The 15018-nt window shown below is 38.1% G+C and overlaps 2 protein-coding genes across 2 annotated transcripts in view; one reads left to right on the top strand and one right to left on the bottom strand.

The window, feature by feature from the left end:
- Positions 1–4868, top strand: part of GPR155 (G protein-coupled receptor 155) — a 32069-nt gene extending 27201 nt beyond the window's left edge. Inside the window, exons 15-16 of the mRNA XM_059820366.1 lie at positions 543–680; positions 2824–4868. Coding sequence (XP_059676349.1) covers positions 543–680; positions 2824–3046 — 361 coding nt within the window. The 3' untranslated portion in view covers positions 3047–4868. The remainder of the gene's footprint in view (positions 1–542; positions 681–2823) is intronic.
- Positions 4869–7280: 2412 nt separating this feature from the next.
- On the bottom strand, positions 7281–14843 carry SCRN3 (secernin 3). Its single transcript, XM_059820285.1, has 7 exons — positions 14786–14843; positions 14459–14640; positions 13488–13687; positions 12582–12794; positions 9832–9994; positions 9286–9466; positions 7281–8484 (listed from the first exon to the last, which is right to left on the bottom strand). Exons 2-7 carry the CDS (start codon positions 14557–14559, stop codon positions 8329–8331), a joined length of 1014 nt encoding a protein of 337 aa, XP_059676268.1. The 5' UTR covers positions 14560–14640; positions 14786–14843; the 3' UTR covers positions 7281–8328.
- Between the last annotated feature and the right edge of the window lie 175 nt (positions 14844–15018).

The following is a 15018-nucleotide window of genomic DNA, read 5'->3' as shown; positions in this document are numbered from 1 at the left end:
CACAGACTCCCTATAGACAAAATCTTTGGCAAATGGTGGTGAAGTATGTGATTGGATCAGTGAGATAATGGATCTTCAGAAATAATTTCAGCTGATAAATTAAAACTTAGATGTGAATGCTGAACCAGAGTCTATTATCACTGTTTTAAAGTCCTGTATTCGTAACCTCATGCAAGTGCGTTGTGTGGATGGACGCTTTCATTGGTACCTCACTGTGGAGGTGTAAGTTGTACAAAGCCATCTTTTAACTTAGAGCTAGCTGGCTGCGGTATGAATCCAGCAGCTAAAACTGGCTCCCAGCTACTCTCTGTCTTTCCTTCTGCCTGAACTTACAATAAAACCTCTCAGTGTTCAAACAAAGGCCCTACAAGTTTATTAGGAAGACTGTATATAAAGTATTGGGCGCAAAAACAGTAGAACAGTTGTGATAAGCTTCCTATGAGTTCTGTTCCATTATTTGCAGTTTCCTTAAAAATGCCTCTGGTTGATTTGCTGTTTTTAATTTATTTTCTTTTTTCTTTTCTTTTTTTTTTTTTTTTAAGGCTTGAATTTCTCTGGGGAGGAAGAGAAGCAGCAGGGCATACAGATCCCTCTGTACCTGAGGAAATCAGGATGACCTGTCAACAGTTTGTTCGTTATCATAGAGATCACTGTGTCAAAAGCATTGTCAGAGGCAGAAGGTAAGGTTCCTCCCTGCATGTATAACTTGTCACAAAGGTCATAGCTCACCTTTTGGAAATAATCTTTCTGTGGGCGATTCCTGTTGCGGCATATTTATTCAAACCTCAAGGTGAGGATTAAGAATTTAGCAGTAACGGAGAAACGTTCCTAGTCTCAGAAATGAATCCCATCTAGGTTTTACATAAATCATAAAAACTTTTATATCATTATGGCATGGCCCCAGTTTTTGCATTTAGTTGGAGTTTGGGAGAGAAAATCTTTCTGAAGAAATGTATATGGTAATGCCTGTAATTGAGTGTGTCTATGAGTTTTGTCAAACTTGAGACCCTTCATTTGTTTTGTTTTGAGATTAAGAAGGTGTCATTATTTATGTGACTGAATGTTTACTACTAAATAGCTTTTACAGGAGGCGAAGCTTTTGCAACTGATGTCAGTGTGTACTCAGAGACCACTCAATATGTGAGATTATAGTGTTTATAGGACCTTTACACCTTCTGAGTTCATACAATTTCTTTTGCTCATTCCTCTTGTGAGGCCTAATCCTCAATTTGTGAGATCAGCAAAGCTTTCAGATGCAAATTATGATACCCAAATCAAGGATTATGTATTCAGGTATGTGTAGGCGGATGAAAGAGAAATGCAGACAGAAGCAGCAGAAACAAGAAAAAGATTCTGCCTTTATTTAAATATTTACTGTATGAAATGGAAACATGAAGAACTGTTCTAACAGGACACTTCTACTTTTCTTGGTATGTGAGCTTTTAAGTAGGACTAGTTTGGCGGGATGGGGTGGTCTTTTAATGGTCAGATAGTCCAAAACCACATTCCAGACCTGGATTTTGACAGCATCATGTTCTTGTTCAGTCTTCTCAGGAATTAGTAATGTTCCATAAGAAATAAAGTGATAAAGTTATCCATTTAGGAAAAATGAACTATGGCAGTTCAAGGACTTGCTTCTTTCATGCCAGACAGAAAAGATGTATCAGAAAGTGTTTGTTTTGAAATAGGGGAGGTTTCACAGCTGTGTTTCCTGTGCCTCTGCTGCTGTTGTGGTTTCTTGGGCTTTGGGCTGTTCATTTGATTGGGTTTTGTGGGGTTTTTTTGATCATATATCACCTGAGAATGCATCAAAATCTGACATTTGTTGCTTCATTGTTTTAATATTATGTTTGCACGGAACTAGTTTCATGTCTTATTTCTCCTTGTGAGTTAAAAGAAAGCATTTATCTTCTCATTTTAGATATTCATCTAACTTGATCCCATCCTCTTTGATTTAAACATACTGTAACTGAGACCTGGTATCATGGATTTTTATTTATTTTAATTTTTGCTTCTTTGCTAATAGATGTTAATACTTGCTCTGTGTTACTGCTGCTTTTAACTTAAAAAAAATAGAGAAAGAAGTTCGGGTTTTGCTGTGTAGCTGTTAATCATCTTCAGAAACCCTGCGCTTGGGTTCCATAGAGCAGATTTTAGATAACCAGAAACATTCATTGCTGCAGGTAAATTTCCGAATGGTATTTTTTACTGCAACTAGGTAGATGTTAGTGGCATTGCTTCATAAATATGTAAAAGAAAATTAGTCGAGTCTTCTTGTAAATTTTTTTGTTTATTCTTAGTACTGCCTGTGTGGTAAATATTTAACCGGATATGCAAGTTAAATGGGGTTTTTTTACAATATATGTAAGCAGTTAGTGTCTGTTTAAAGCTGTAGAGAAATTACAAAATTGAATTAAAGTGCAGATTGAGTTCCTGTTGCTGCGGGCATGCTGCACTCAAATCAGATACTTTGTTGCAGAAATGGTCATTCTAATAAGTACATGGGAAGTAAGTCTCTAAGAAATAGAATTACATTGTGTGTGTTTTAAGGAAAATTGCTACTTATGTTCACTGAAGTTTATTTGCACAAGCCTAAAATAACTTTCTACATACATTTTGCTTCTCATGGAAGTGTTTGTAGGAAGAGGTAGTGAACATTGGCATGTCCCTAATATACAAAACTTGCAAACTCTCTTCTAACATGCTCTTAACTATCATGATGTCTTTCCTTGTTTCCTGCTATTTTTCCTTGCCTTTCCCCATCATGCAGTGGTGATACCAGATTTACAGAACATGTGGGTGAATCATTCCTTTGACATACAGGTGTGGTGCAAAGATCTCCACCGGCATCTTCTTTGGCTGTGACCTGGTGAGCTGGCTCATGCAAGTTGGCCTTGCCTCTGACCGTGGTGAAGCAGTGATGTATGGAGACAGACTGATGAAAGGAGGCGTCGTCCAGCATATTACGAATGAATTTGAATTTCGGGATGAATATTTGTATTACCGCTTTATTCCTAAGAGATCAGTTGCAGTCGAGAGCCATTGACCTCAGCATGTAGGCAGAGGACAGGCAGTTAGGGGTGAATGTGACCATCTCCTCTGCCTTCACCACTGAAATTGGAAGGATTTCTTTCTCGGGGCTCCTCAAAGAATTGCGTTACTCTCTCTTATAAAGTTAAGAGATGTGGTTCTACTTGTGTCTGTACTGAAGGAAATGGTAGCAAGTACTATTTAATGACCATTCCAACCAGAATGCAACTAGAACAAAACAAGATGCTCTGGATTTAGAGCATTTTTTCCATTTTGAGCAAAACAAATAGTAAAATGGTATGTGTCACTGTCGTATTATTGAGGCTTTATAACAGCAGCTCTAGTGACTGGTGCCACAATGAAAAAAAAACATGAATGAGAGGTATTTTTCATGTTGCTTTATGTTTTTCATATTTTAGTGTGATTAAATATTGATTCCTGTTTATGGTCAGGCTTCCCCCGACTTCACAGAAGTAGGATTTCTTCTATTGTACCCCAGTATTTACCACTCTGCTCTTGTCTAACACCAGGAACATTTCTAGCTGTTTACACCTCAGATCAGGTGGTTTGTTTCTCCCTTAAAGATAAAATCCTCTATTTGTAAAAGCTGTATTGTTGTGAAGATGGTTCTGATGTCAGAGGATTAAAGCTAAGGAAATATTGAGTGGAATAAATAATGGTTTTGTACAAACTTACCAAATCTTAAAAACATATTAAAATACCTACCGCTCCCCCCAATTAGGAAATTATGTAATGGAATTTCATATAAACAATTGGTTCTGAAGTTTTGCCTTATGGTGGTAGTAACAGCTTTGTCAAGAGTAGATTTCTACCTTCTGAAATTAGCCTTTCCAGTTTAATTCAGAAGTGCCAGCCTGAAATAAAGATGTTATGTAAGCCTTGGATACCTGTGCCAGTCAAGATGAAAAATTTTATCAAATCATAAAACCTTTTAAATTAAATACAATGACTTTTAAATCTATTGCATAAAGAATCCTAACTGAACATCCAGGTTAGGGTTTAGAGTAGCTAAAGATCCTAAAATTTTAGTATTGATTGCCTATCGCCAGTTTCTAATAAGCCTCAGGCATCCCCCTACGATGTTTAAATAGTTACTCTAGTGTCATTCAGATTCTTGTGCACTGGAGGCAGAATGTGAGAATCTGTGTGTCTTCTGCACTATTTTGAAAAGGTTAAAGACAAACTGTAGTATCTGATAGCCATTATGCTGCCCTTTTAAAAGTGCAAGAACAGCATTTATATGTCTATATAAAAATTTTATATAGTGAGGGAAAGGAACCCAGGTATAAAAAAAAAGAAAAAAAATTATTTGCTCAAGCATGAGAACAACCCTTCTCATCCATTTTTTTTAAAAAGTCTTTCCCTTTTTTTATTTTAGTACACAGGTTTTTATTATAGCTACTTATGCATCTACTTTGTATTAAGAATTAAAAGTGATTTTAGCAGCATAAACTACTGTTCAAGAAACAGTTGGTTTATGGTAGCTATAACTCCATGCAAGACTTATATTGGAAAAATAATTTCTTTTACTGTCAGTCTTATTGCACATCTGCAGTGTGCCCAGAAACATAACTGCATCCTACTGCATATGTATGCTATACAAACTGACATATTTTAATGTTTTCCAGCAACAAAATAATTGACATTTGTATCAGGCTGTGGCCACAAAGGAAAACAATAGTGTATTCCCTTTACAACTGCTGAAGATGGCTGCATCGAGTATCTTGGAATAATTAGATACATGTGACTTAAGAGCAGAAGCCATGAGTATATCTGGCTTCTAAATACTGTAACTTGTCAATAAATTGGTTACTTGATTTCAGAGTTCTGAGCTGTGATGTGATGTGAGGTGTGGGAGGGTTATGTGTGAATGTCAAGATTTATGACAAATGTGTTTTTTCTGAGAATTTTGTTAAAGTGGCTCTTGCGTTTCAAATGTGGTATTTCGTAAATCCACCCTTGATGCTTTTTAAGTAGACAGAGGACTTGTTAATGGGTGTTCACACAAAGACACCAGTTTTTGTCTAACAGGCTAAACAGATCTTTAGGAACGTTTCACATTATCATCTACTTACCAAATACAATTTTTAATTTTTTTAAAAAATTCTTCAGATGTTCAAGAAGTTGATCTTATGTCAGTTTTACAGTCCTATGCATAGTCATTGTTCTTGCACTCTTTGTCTTTCTCATTTTCATCATAAAGTCCTGCCCTTGCCTCCCTTTTTATGATCTCTGCTATTCTCTAGATTTGAACACAATCTGTTTTAAGTAAGAAATTGCTCAAAATTTCTGCTTAGAGAAGGCTCCCTGTTACAAATCTAATGAAGATAACACCTTTAATTGACAACTGACACCAAGTTCTGTTATATTAACTGTTACAACATTGTGACTGCTGATATCATACCCATTAGTCCAATGAGAGTCTATGATGGTTAATAAATAGACTAAAGAAACTATGAATGAAATACGTGATATGATAATCTCTAAATTACTGGGTACTTCTGGAAGCTAAGAATAGACTTTGGATAGATTTAGAAAGTTAAATAACTCTTTTATCTGATAAATATTTGCTTCCACCAAGGAGCACTGACAAGTTTTAAAATAGTTGACAATTTGATGTATGTCAATAGTTGATCTACTGATGTGTGAATTTTTGGTAGTTAGAAGTAGCTTTGCTTTAAAGATGTGGTCAGTGGTGCAATGAGTTGTTTTATTTTGAAGGTGGATTAGTTTGGGATAAATCTCAGTTAACTTGGATGTTATAGTTCCATGAAAACATCCACTGAAAAAGTAAGTCCACGAGAGTCACCAGGGAAACACTGGATCTTTTTTCTAGCACTATTCTCAAAATAATTGTGATAATGGACAGGGTGGATATAAAACTTCTTGTTTTCTAAGTAGCAATATTAGTACTCTTTTTTTTTTTTAATAATGATCCTTCATGAAGCTCTAGACCTTTTAAAATAAGCTGCAAGAGCTACTCCTAGATGAAATACATGCAAAGATTGCCCTCTAGAGGACATTCTGATTTTTTTGCTTTTTTTTTTTTTTAATGTACGGTTGTGGGAGAGAGGGTTATTTATTCCTCCTGACCTCATCTTCATTTTCTGTTTTTACACTGCATGTGTTCCTAGGAGGATGAAATCCCAGGGAAAAAAGGTACCAAAATATCCTGTACTCTGTTGGCCATCACTTGATCTATCCCCACACATCACGTTTTTACTCTGTATCCTGTAGCACAGAAACTAGAGGAACTGTTGGACTGTATCTGCCTGTATTACATCCAGACCGATATGCTTAACCTCGTTAATTGCCACCGCATGATTAAGTGGCCAAGAAGTTCACTTGAAGGCCTGCTCCACCACCTTCACTACGTTCATTCCTGTGTAACTTCACTATGTTTGCACTGTAGCATAAAATTGTTTCTCTTGTTTTGCTATGCTACCTGTAAACTGGACTCATGCCTTGGTTTCCAGCACAGTTTTACCTGGCATTTATTGCTGCTTTGAAGTTATCAAAGAGCTAGTGTGGAAGAGCTGATGATCCAAAATAGGATAAAGATACACATGACTGACAGATATATAGACATCCATGAGAAAAACAGGTAAATACAGCAAAATTTTATTAAATATATCTTCCAGTTCATGAACATCCACTGTACTATTGAACGTCTAAGAAATGTTGTTGGCAACACAGGCACAAAAGGTTCAGTCAAACTCAAGCTTACTTTCAGTCTTACCTGCTACTCAATCTTACCTGTTACTGCCACTTGGTACACATAGGATCACTAGAACTAGAAAGTTCAAGAACCTTTCCTGACACATTAGTTTCTTGCTGTGGATCTGAACATAGTATCCCAAATTAACTTCTACGTTTTTTGTAGGGTCAGGAAGAACAAATTCTGTCAGGCTCTTCATTTTCTTACTCATTCTGCAAACTTCAGTGTATATGTATTTGTTTCTTTTGTTTGCCTATACTTACTTTTTTTACCAGTGGGGGGATAGAACAGTTTACAAAATGAGAAGACTGCATGTGTGTAGCCCCATCTTTAGCATCTGAGATGATTCTAGAAACTGACTAAATACAGAAAAATCATCGAAGAATGGTTTTTCTGTGGTCTGCTGTGTCTTTGTGTGGGGATGCTGTGTCATGTCACATACTGCTACTGCAGCTCAATGCTCCACTTCATGTTACTTGTTCTCTTCTGAAGGTTTGCAGAAGTGCTGTTTTGGTTTTTGTTTTTTTCCTTCCCATCATACTTTTTATCCTGCTTGATCATGTAGTGAAGTCAGAATCTTCTTTCTTTGTTGTTTGCTCAGTTTGTCCCTTGCCACAGATAATAAAGGTAGTGTCACATATTGATCATTAATTTTAAACAGGATCAGGAAGAGTTCCTGGCAAGGCAAAAAGCTTGATTTTTTATTTCATAGTCTAGTAATTTTGGCAAGACGAGTCATGGTTAAAAGGCTTTATATGAAGTGAAAAAATCTTAGAAGCCCTTTTAAGTGTCCTGCTGAGTACACGTATATACTTGTGTACCCCAACCTCTTCCCTTCTAGTTGCCTGATTTTAAAAGTAACAATTCAAGATCATATTAAAAAACCTCCCACTTGATGTTATAAAGTGTATTGCAGAATTAATTTGACAATAATCACATTGTACGTAAATAAGTTAGTTTATTTTTGGTATCAGGGTAGGGAAAATAATAGACAGGGTAGTGAAAATTGTGTGGTAACTTGCAGGATGCTTGCGTTGTTCAATTCCATGTAATCAGATTTCACAACAAATCATGGTAAAATTGTAACTGTGATTTGGTTTTAATATACCTTATAATAACTTCTACATTTTACGAAATCCTTCAGCATGGCCATTTTAATTCAGGCAATGTGAAATTCTGCTACTATTATCTTGACTATAAAAGCTGCATGTGTGTACACTAGAAGTGAGTTCTCTAAATCTGAGTTCATGTTCTTCATCCAGAGATGGGGTTGTTCCGCAGTGTAGTCAAGCTATTACATTCTAATTGCATCTGTTTGTTGATGAAATCAATCTCTGCTGACAGCTTTATGCCACATACAGACAAAGCCACTGCCTAGCTGTTAAGAGCCTTTTCAGTGTTGCTTCATACAATCAAAAGCTGTTTGGCCTGAATATGAATCCCCATCTTTAAAACTGTCCATACTAACTGGTATATTGAAAATAAGATTTAATCTATATAGCCACTTCATTAGAAAAGTTAATCATAAAACTGAATTTTACCACATTCAAATAGTAGTTCTAGCTATATATTTTGAGTTCTTCTTCTACACACTGTGAAAAAAGGTTAACCACTTGGTTAATGTCAAGACATCCATTTTGCAGGATTGATTCCATTTCACTTATCTTCTGTTTCTCCAACTCCTGTATCTCTTTCAGCATGTCTTTACCTTTGCCCTGCAAAAAGAAACATCTGTATTTCACTAAAAACTACACAGAGTATGTAGTGTTCACCCTAACAAAATTCTGTTCTACTGTCCTTATTTTAACTGCTTAAGAGCTGCTAGGGTACAAGTTTGTGTTGGCAGAAGTTAGCACCTTGACAGGTTTTCTTAGGTATCTTTCCTAATATCTAGCACATACTTCATCTCCCTGCATCCTTGTCTGATGGATTGAAAATATACAAAATTAAAGATGCTCTAGGTATTTATGCTCCCAAAACTTAAGTGGGCATATGTCTTATTTTTTAGAACATGTATCTGTAAATAGGAGAGATGCTACTGTTAAAAGTAAGCAACTACTTCCCCACTTCACCTTTGTATTCAGCTATCTTTGTGATCTTGTTTCCTTTCCTGTCCATACCAAGCAATGATAAAAGGCATGCCCTCCTTACTGCCTGAGACCAGGGTCCTGGAGAGTTTTAAGTACTCTTATCAGGAGGTGTACATTTACCTGTGGCTGCTCAAGCATTTCCCCATTATCTAACTAGCGCAGGAGTATGTGTGACCTGCTGCTTTGCAAGATGAGCAGTACAGATACTTGTCTGGGGCTAGGCCTGGGGGTACAGCAAAGTGCTAGTAGCAATTTTTAGTGTTTGAAACATATGCCTGCCAGATGCCAAGACGATGGTCTTCTGGTGCACTACAATGTTCTTCACAATCCATCAAAGGGCATTAAATGGTATCACATTAACAAAATGTGAGCAAGGAGCTTATATAAACCACCTGCTTGCATTGAAATCTAATTTAATCAACGTACCTGGACAGTTTCCATAACTACAGCAGCACTTTCATGTTTTTTATAGAGCTCATGTCTTCGATCTGGCTTATTCTGAAAACGTGGTTGCTTCTTAACTGGATCATCATGACCAAATGTAGGGGAGCTAGTTTTTAATAACTGAGTAATATTGGGCACAAAAATGAAAGGCTTGAATACAGACCTAGAAAGAGAAAAATAGAACAGACATCCTTTACTGATAGTTTTGTTAAAATCGTTGAGTCAGTATATTGCTGTATTTTTCCCCATTCTTCTAATTCTGTCTTTTAAGAAAGAAATTTAAAAAATAATAATAATCATCTCCTAACTGATCGTTAAGTCAGTGTCATAGCAGTGTTTCACTAGGTAAGTTGGTAGATGGCATTAATGTACATAATGTACATTATGTTCCTCCTACTTTTTGATTGTGCTTTTTCAGGGGAAAAAAACCCAAAACAAACCCCAAGGCAAAAAGGAATTAGACAAATTGCAACACTTCTCATTTAGATATTTGCAACTTCTTATCCTAATTACTTGCTGCTACATCACCTCGCAGGATCTGGAGTTCCGGTAAAGAAATGAATACACGGCAGATTAGGCTGCAGAGGCAATACAGACACCATGCTTCCAGTTGTCATAAATCCACCTTCCATATTAATGCCACTCTCTTTGTCACGAAGAATTTCCATCATTATTTCAGAAGTGATAGATCCTATTTAAGGTACAATACAATTATTTGCACACAGCACTACTTATAATACCAACTAAATGGCATGTTCTCTACAACTGGGTGCTTTTTCCTTTAATAGGCAATGCCAATTTTAGTTTGTCCGTGTTAGCAGGAAAAAAAAAAAAATCATCCTAACAGCTCACTTTAATATGTAACACACTTAAAAATATTATTGTCTTCCCCAAAGTATTTATTTCAAAAAGTAGGTGATAATGAACTATAACATTTATGACTTAGAAGAGGGGGAGGACGGTGACACACCATGTTTTCTGGAAAGGTAAAATACATATGGGTAGAAAATGGTTGTTCATACAGTAACTTTTCAGATGGAAGTTAGTAGCTGGGATTAAAGGCTGAATTTTCTGAGCAATGTGTGAAAGTTAAGATAAATCACTGTAATAGTTATTGGTTGGTATTTGCACACAGTTAATACCCCTAGGTTGCTTTGGAAATGTAAAAATAGTAACAACTGTGCATGGATTTTGTGTGTAACTTTGAAAATGAGATGCCAAGACTTTTTTTTTTTCTTACTTATTTTAATCATCTGACCTTCCAAAGCACTTAAGCTTCAAGTTAACAATTGAAAGGATGCACTGGAGTGTTCTATACTCAGAATCAACAGAAACTACAGTAGTACATCCATTTGTAAAGAAGTCTTAACCAACTAGCTATGTGAGGTGTAGTGCCAAATGTCTCTATGAAAATAATTTTTTCTTCTCGGTTAGGTGAAACAAAACCCTTTCCACATATACCTCTGCATCTAGTGTTCAAATGATATTGCTGTTTATGTAGTGTGCACTGAAGCTTAAATACTGGCATGGTATCACTAGGCAATCCGATATTCTAACAGGCAGCACTGGCAGTAGTTTTCTTTTCAAATTTGGTGTACCAGTTGAGTGTAGGCTCACAGCAGAAAAACATTAGTCCATTCACTGCTTTTTTTACTTGAAGGTATCATCTACCATTTCATCTTTTAGTGTTTCTCTCAGTTAAGTTCTAGCTGCATAAAGATTTTTTTTTTTAAGCTGCCTTGCTGTTTCCTCTCAAAATAATCACTCTGCTGCCAATTCAGATGTCTCCAATACTATTTTTTACACACTATTCAAATTTTCAAATTGCCTGTAGACAGGCATGCAGCACTACATTTCAGAAAGAAAGAAAACACTCTTAAGTATTCCCACAGTTGCCTGGGAAAGTCAGAGAATTCAAGAAATCAGCAAGCTAGATGAATCAAAGAAATTAAAAGAAGCAACAGTCAGTTTGTCAACTGCAAGTTGGCAACTTGTCCAGCAAGAAAGAAGGTATTGTATATTTTCCACTAGACTTTTTTATTATTTTGTATTCCTGAAATACATTCCCTGTTTTCTGAAATATAAATAATGTTTATCTAAAAATGGTCTTCACGTACTAGGCAGCCTGGAAAAAAACTGTAATATCACTGAGTGAAAAAGCTGGGAAGAGTAGTAGATTAAGAAACTAGTGATTTTACTGATGCTGTAAACCAAATACCTTGTAGTTAGGGCACCTATTTAAAATAAATCTAAGCAAACTAAAACCATATGAGGCTGATAACCTGAACACCTACTGTGATTTTTAAAATGGCTCAGTTAAATGCCTGAAAATGGGGATTTAGAATGAAAACACTAATAGAATCTCAGCATTGTTATAATATAAGTAAATACAGGTATTATGAAAATGCTTTCAGTATTCAGAACCTGCAATTCCCAAAATGAACGCAGGATTTACATGATCACTAGAGCAGGATAGCAAAAGGTAATTCGTTCTGATGCATTAACTAAATGCTAAACCTGGTCTGGCAGAGCTCAGCCAAATAAATAAAAAAACACAGGGGTGCAATGTAATTTTGGTTCAGATTAATTACTTCAAATGAGCAAGTGAATACAGATGCAGCAAAAACCTGCCAGGTGGATGCAGTTAAAAGAGAAGTAATAGCTTCATTCCATAGAGGTCTGAAAAATAATAAGTTAGTGATTAGGAGCACCTGCTTAGAGTACAGAAAATTGCTTTATTCTGCTCTCAGTGTGTTTTATTAGACTACGCAAGGTTAGAGCAGCAGTTACAGTGAAACCACAAGGATTTAAAAAACAATCTCAAAAAATAAATGCAAGATATGTATCTGAATGCTGTGCTGTTGTCTTAGGCCAAAATGAATGGTACCAAACTGAAGTTGTTCATAAGGTTCTGTCTGTGGCTGGAAACCACTGGGAGTCTGGTTTAGCTTCTGATTTTTTTTTCTTAGAGGTACAGTAATAACAGAGCTAGGTCTTATGGAGTATTTAGCAGTATGGTGACCTCTCAGTGTTGTTACTGTAGCTGTGTTTGCTTGATATTTGACCATTGTTTTAATTTTTCCTTATCAACAAATTGGCAAAAATGGATAGAAGACTTCAAGTTCAGCGTTTCTCCTTTAGGCAAAAAGTTATTCTAGTAAGTTCTGGTTCACCAAATCATGTGAATGATTGCCCACATCAGGTGTCTAATAATTTATGATTTAATGTAGCTCACTAAATGCTTTGCATATCTTAAAAAAAAAAATCAAAAATGATACCTTTGTGTTTGTTCAGAAGTTTATAGCCTTCACAATATCGGCCTCTGGATGTGGTCATTCTGGCAGTATTTACATAAGAATACGTGGCAGCAAAATCAAATTCCTTTTCCCCATCCCACCAGCCCTTGCTTTTGGCATATTCCTTCAATTCTGGGTGTTCTCTGTCAATCTTGGTTGTGATAGAGAGCTGGTTGGAAATATTCCGTACACCTCCTGTTTGTAAGGTGAGGAAAGAATCATTTTAATACATCGAATGCTTTCTCTTTGTATTTTGTTTACAGTTAGCTTACTAAAGCAAATTATGCACTCAAGAGTTTCCTACAAGATCTGTGAGTCCTGTGGTTTATTTTTGGCCCTCTCTCCCTGGCTATATGTATCCTTCTGATTGAAATTCCACTGCCACTCAGTTCTGACTCATTTGCTTCTATTGTCAACATCATATTTCAGGTTCTGTCCTGAATATTCCCATCTCTGCATTCTTCCTCTTAGATGTCCAAAGACATAGTTTGTCCTTCTAAGTCCACTGAAGGAATCAGCCACTTCAGGGCCCGCTGCACCAATCCTGTCACTATTAGCCTGTCACCAAATGAAATTGTCATCGATTGCCACCATCCTTAAGACCATACGAACTGCTGTCATGCTCATGCTGACCTTCTTGTTGTCCTCTGTTTTCCAAGTGCAGAAGTGGTCATCTCTGACTCTGAAAAGGCCCCCTCTGACTCAGCTTTTCTGTGAAACTGCTAGCCTCTCCAAACTGATGCCCTAGGAAGCAACTCCTGTTGTTTACAGGCACATGTACATACCTGGAGGCTAGTTTGATGCCTTAATGAAATGGTAAATGAAAAGTGGAGAGCTGCTAATTGTCATTGCATTTGAAATATTTAAAGGGAAGAGCATCATCCATACCTTCTACTTTTTCTGCTGCCCAGTATTTTCCTGATGTCTCCAGCACCCATGCTTCCCTTCTGTCAGCTATCAGAAAACTGTTATGGTATGTAAATACCATGTGGCTCTCCATACAGTTTCCTCCCTGTCCATATTTTTCTAGCAAATCAACTATGACGGTAAGAGCCTTTTCAGCTGTGTCCGCTCTCTCGAGTCCAAGCCTAAAACAAAAGGAAGATGCGTTTTTGGAACTATAAACTTTACATACAACTATTCAGCCTGAGTATTCAAACTGAATTGGAATGCTATTTCTATATGTACCTGATGCTTATATGATCTAGTAAGAGAAAGGAGCAAGTCATTTAAAGGGCTTGTTTGAAGTAGGTCCTGTATGTCCTTGACATGGGGAGAGACAACCAAATGGAAATACAGAAGGAGAGGGAGAGGGCTCCTAGGAAACGTCTCCAAGTCTTGGACTGGGGCGAAACAGTACCAAGAAGAACTGACTGACTGCTGTAGGTTAGTGAGAGGTACCCTGGCACCCAGTAAGGCAGGCAAAAGAAGCTGCCATTATTTACATGGAGATATGTGGCTAAAACTGAAACTTAAGAGCATGCATGTAAAAGATGGGGGAAATAGGAAATGAGAGCAGACCCCAGAAAAAGGCTCAAACACTAGATCCTGAAGTCCAGCTGTGCTCCAGTTAAGCGTCTTGTTTCAGTTTAGTATAAACTTTGTAGAGAGAAAAACATTTGACGATTTCCTTGACAGATTCTGTTCTAGCACCTGGTACCTCTCACAGGCTCCCACCTCCTGGCAGAGATCTAACGCCTGTGCCAAGAAACACTTATTTTTAACCATGGCTAGAACAGCAGAAGAGACAGGCCGGTCTTCTGAAAGTGAAAGCGCGTATTTCCCCATATAACGCAAACCAAATGTTCTTAAATTAAATTCCGAATTCAGCACCGTTTACCAAAACAGCCTGTGCAAACCTTACGAGGTCCATGCCGAGGAGAGCTTCGTCGTCGCTGGTCTCCTCTCTCCCCCAGACCGCTTCGTTCCCGATGCACACGCCGTGCTCGTTGGCCCCCATCTCTGCGCCCCAGAGCCAGGAGGGGCGGCTCAGGACCACGGCGTGGGTCTTTTCCACCTGCTCGATTTGGATGTAGGTGCACTGCAGGGGGTCAGAGCACACAACGGATTATCTTTCACGCCGCCGCTTGGCGTGCTTAGTCGGCCCAACTGCGGGCTAAGAACAAACAGAAAATAGGATGAAAGGGCCGTGCTCTAACCCACCCGGCGTGCCCCCGCGCCCTCACCTCCAGCGCGGCGCCGGGCGGGTGCGTGGCGGCCGGGAAGTGCACGACCTCCTGCACCTCGTCCGCCGGCCGGTCCGAGTTCTTCCCGAAGACGACGCGGCCCCCCGCCGCGGCGGGCGGCAGCGCCACGAAGGTGTCGCAGGAGCGGGGCGGCGGCCGGGGGGACATGCTGGCGGCGCGGGGGCGGCGCCCGGTCCTCCGGGCCCAGCGGCGGCGGCGGCGGGGCGGGGCAG

The sequence above is a fragment of the Gavia stellata genome, chromosome 8 (assembly GCF_030936135.1).
Source record: "Gavia stellata isolate bGavSte3 chromosome 8, bGavSte3.hap2, whole genome shotgun sequence".
NCBI classification, from domain to species: Eukaryota; Metazoa; Chordata; class Aves; order Gaviiformes; family Gaviidae; genus Gavia; species Gavia stellata.
The sequence above is the reverse complement of the archived record's forward strand: the minus strand, read 5'-3'. Positions and strand labels throughout refer to the sequence as shown.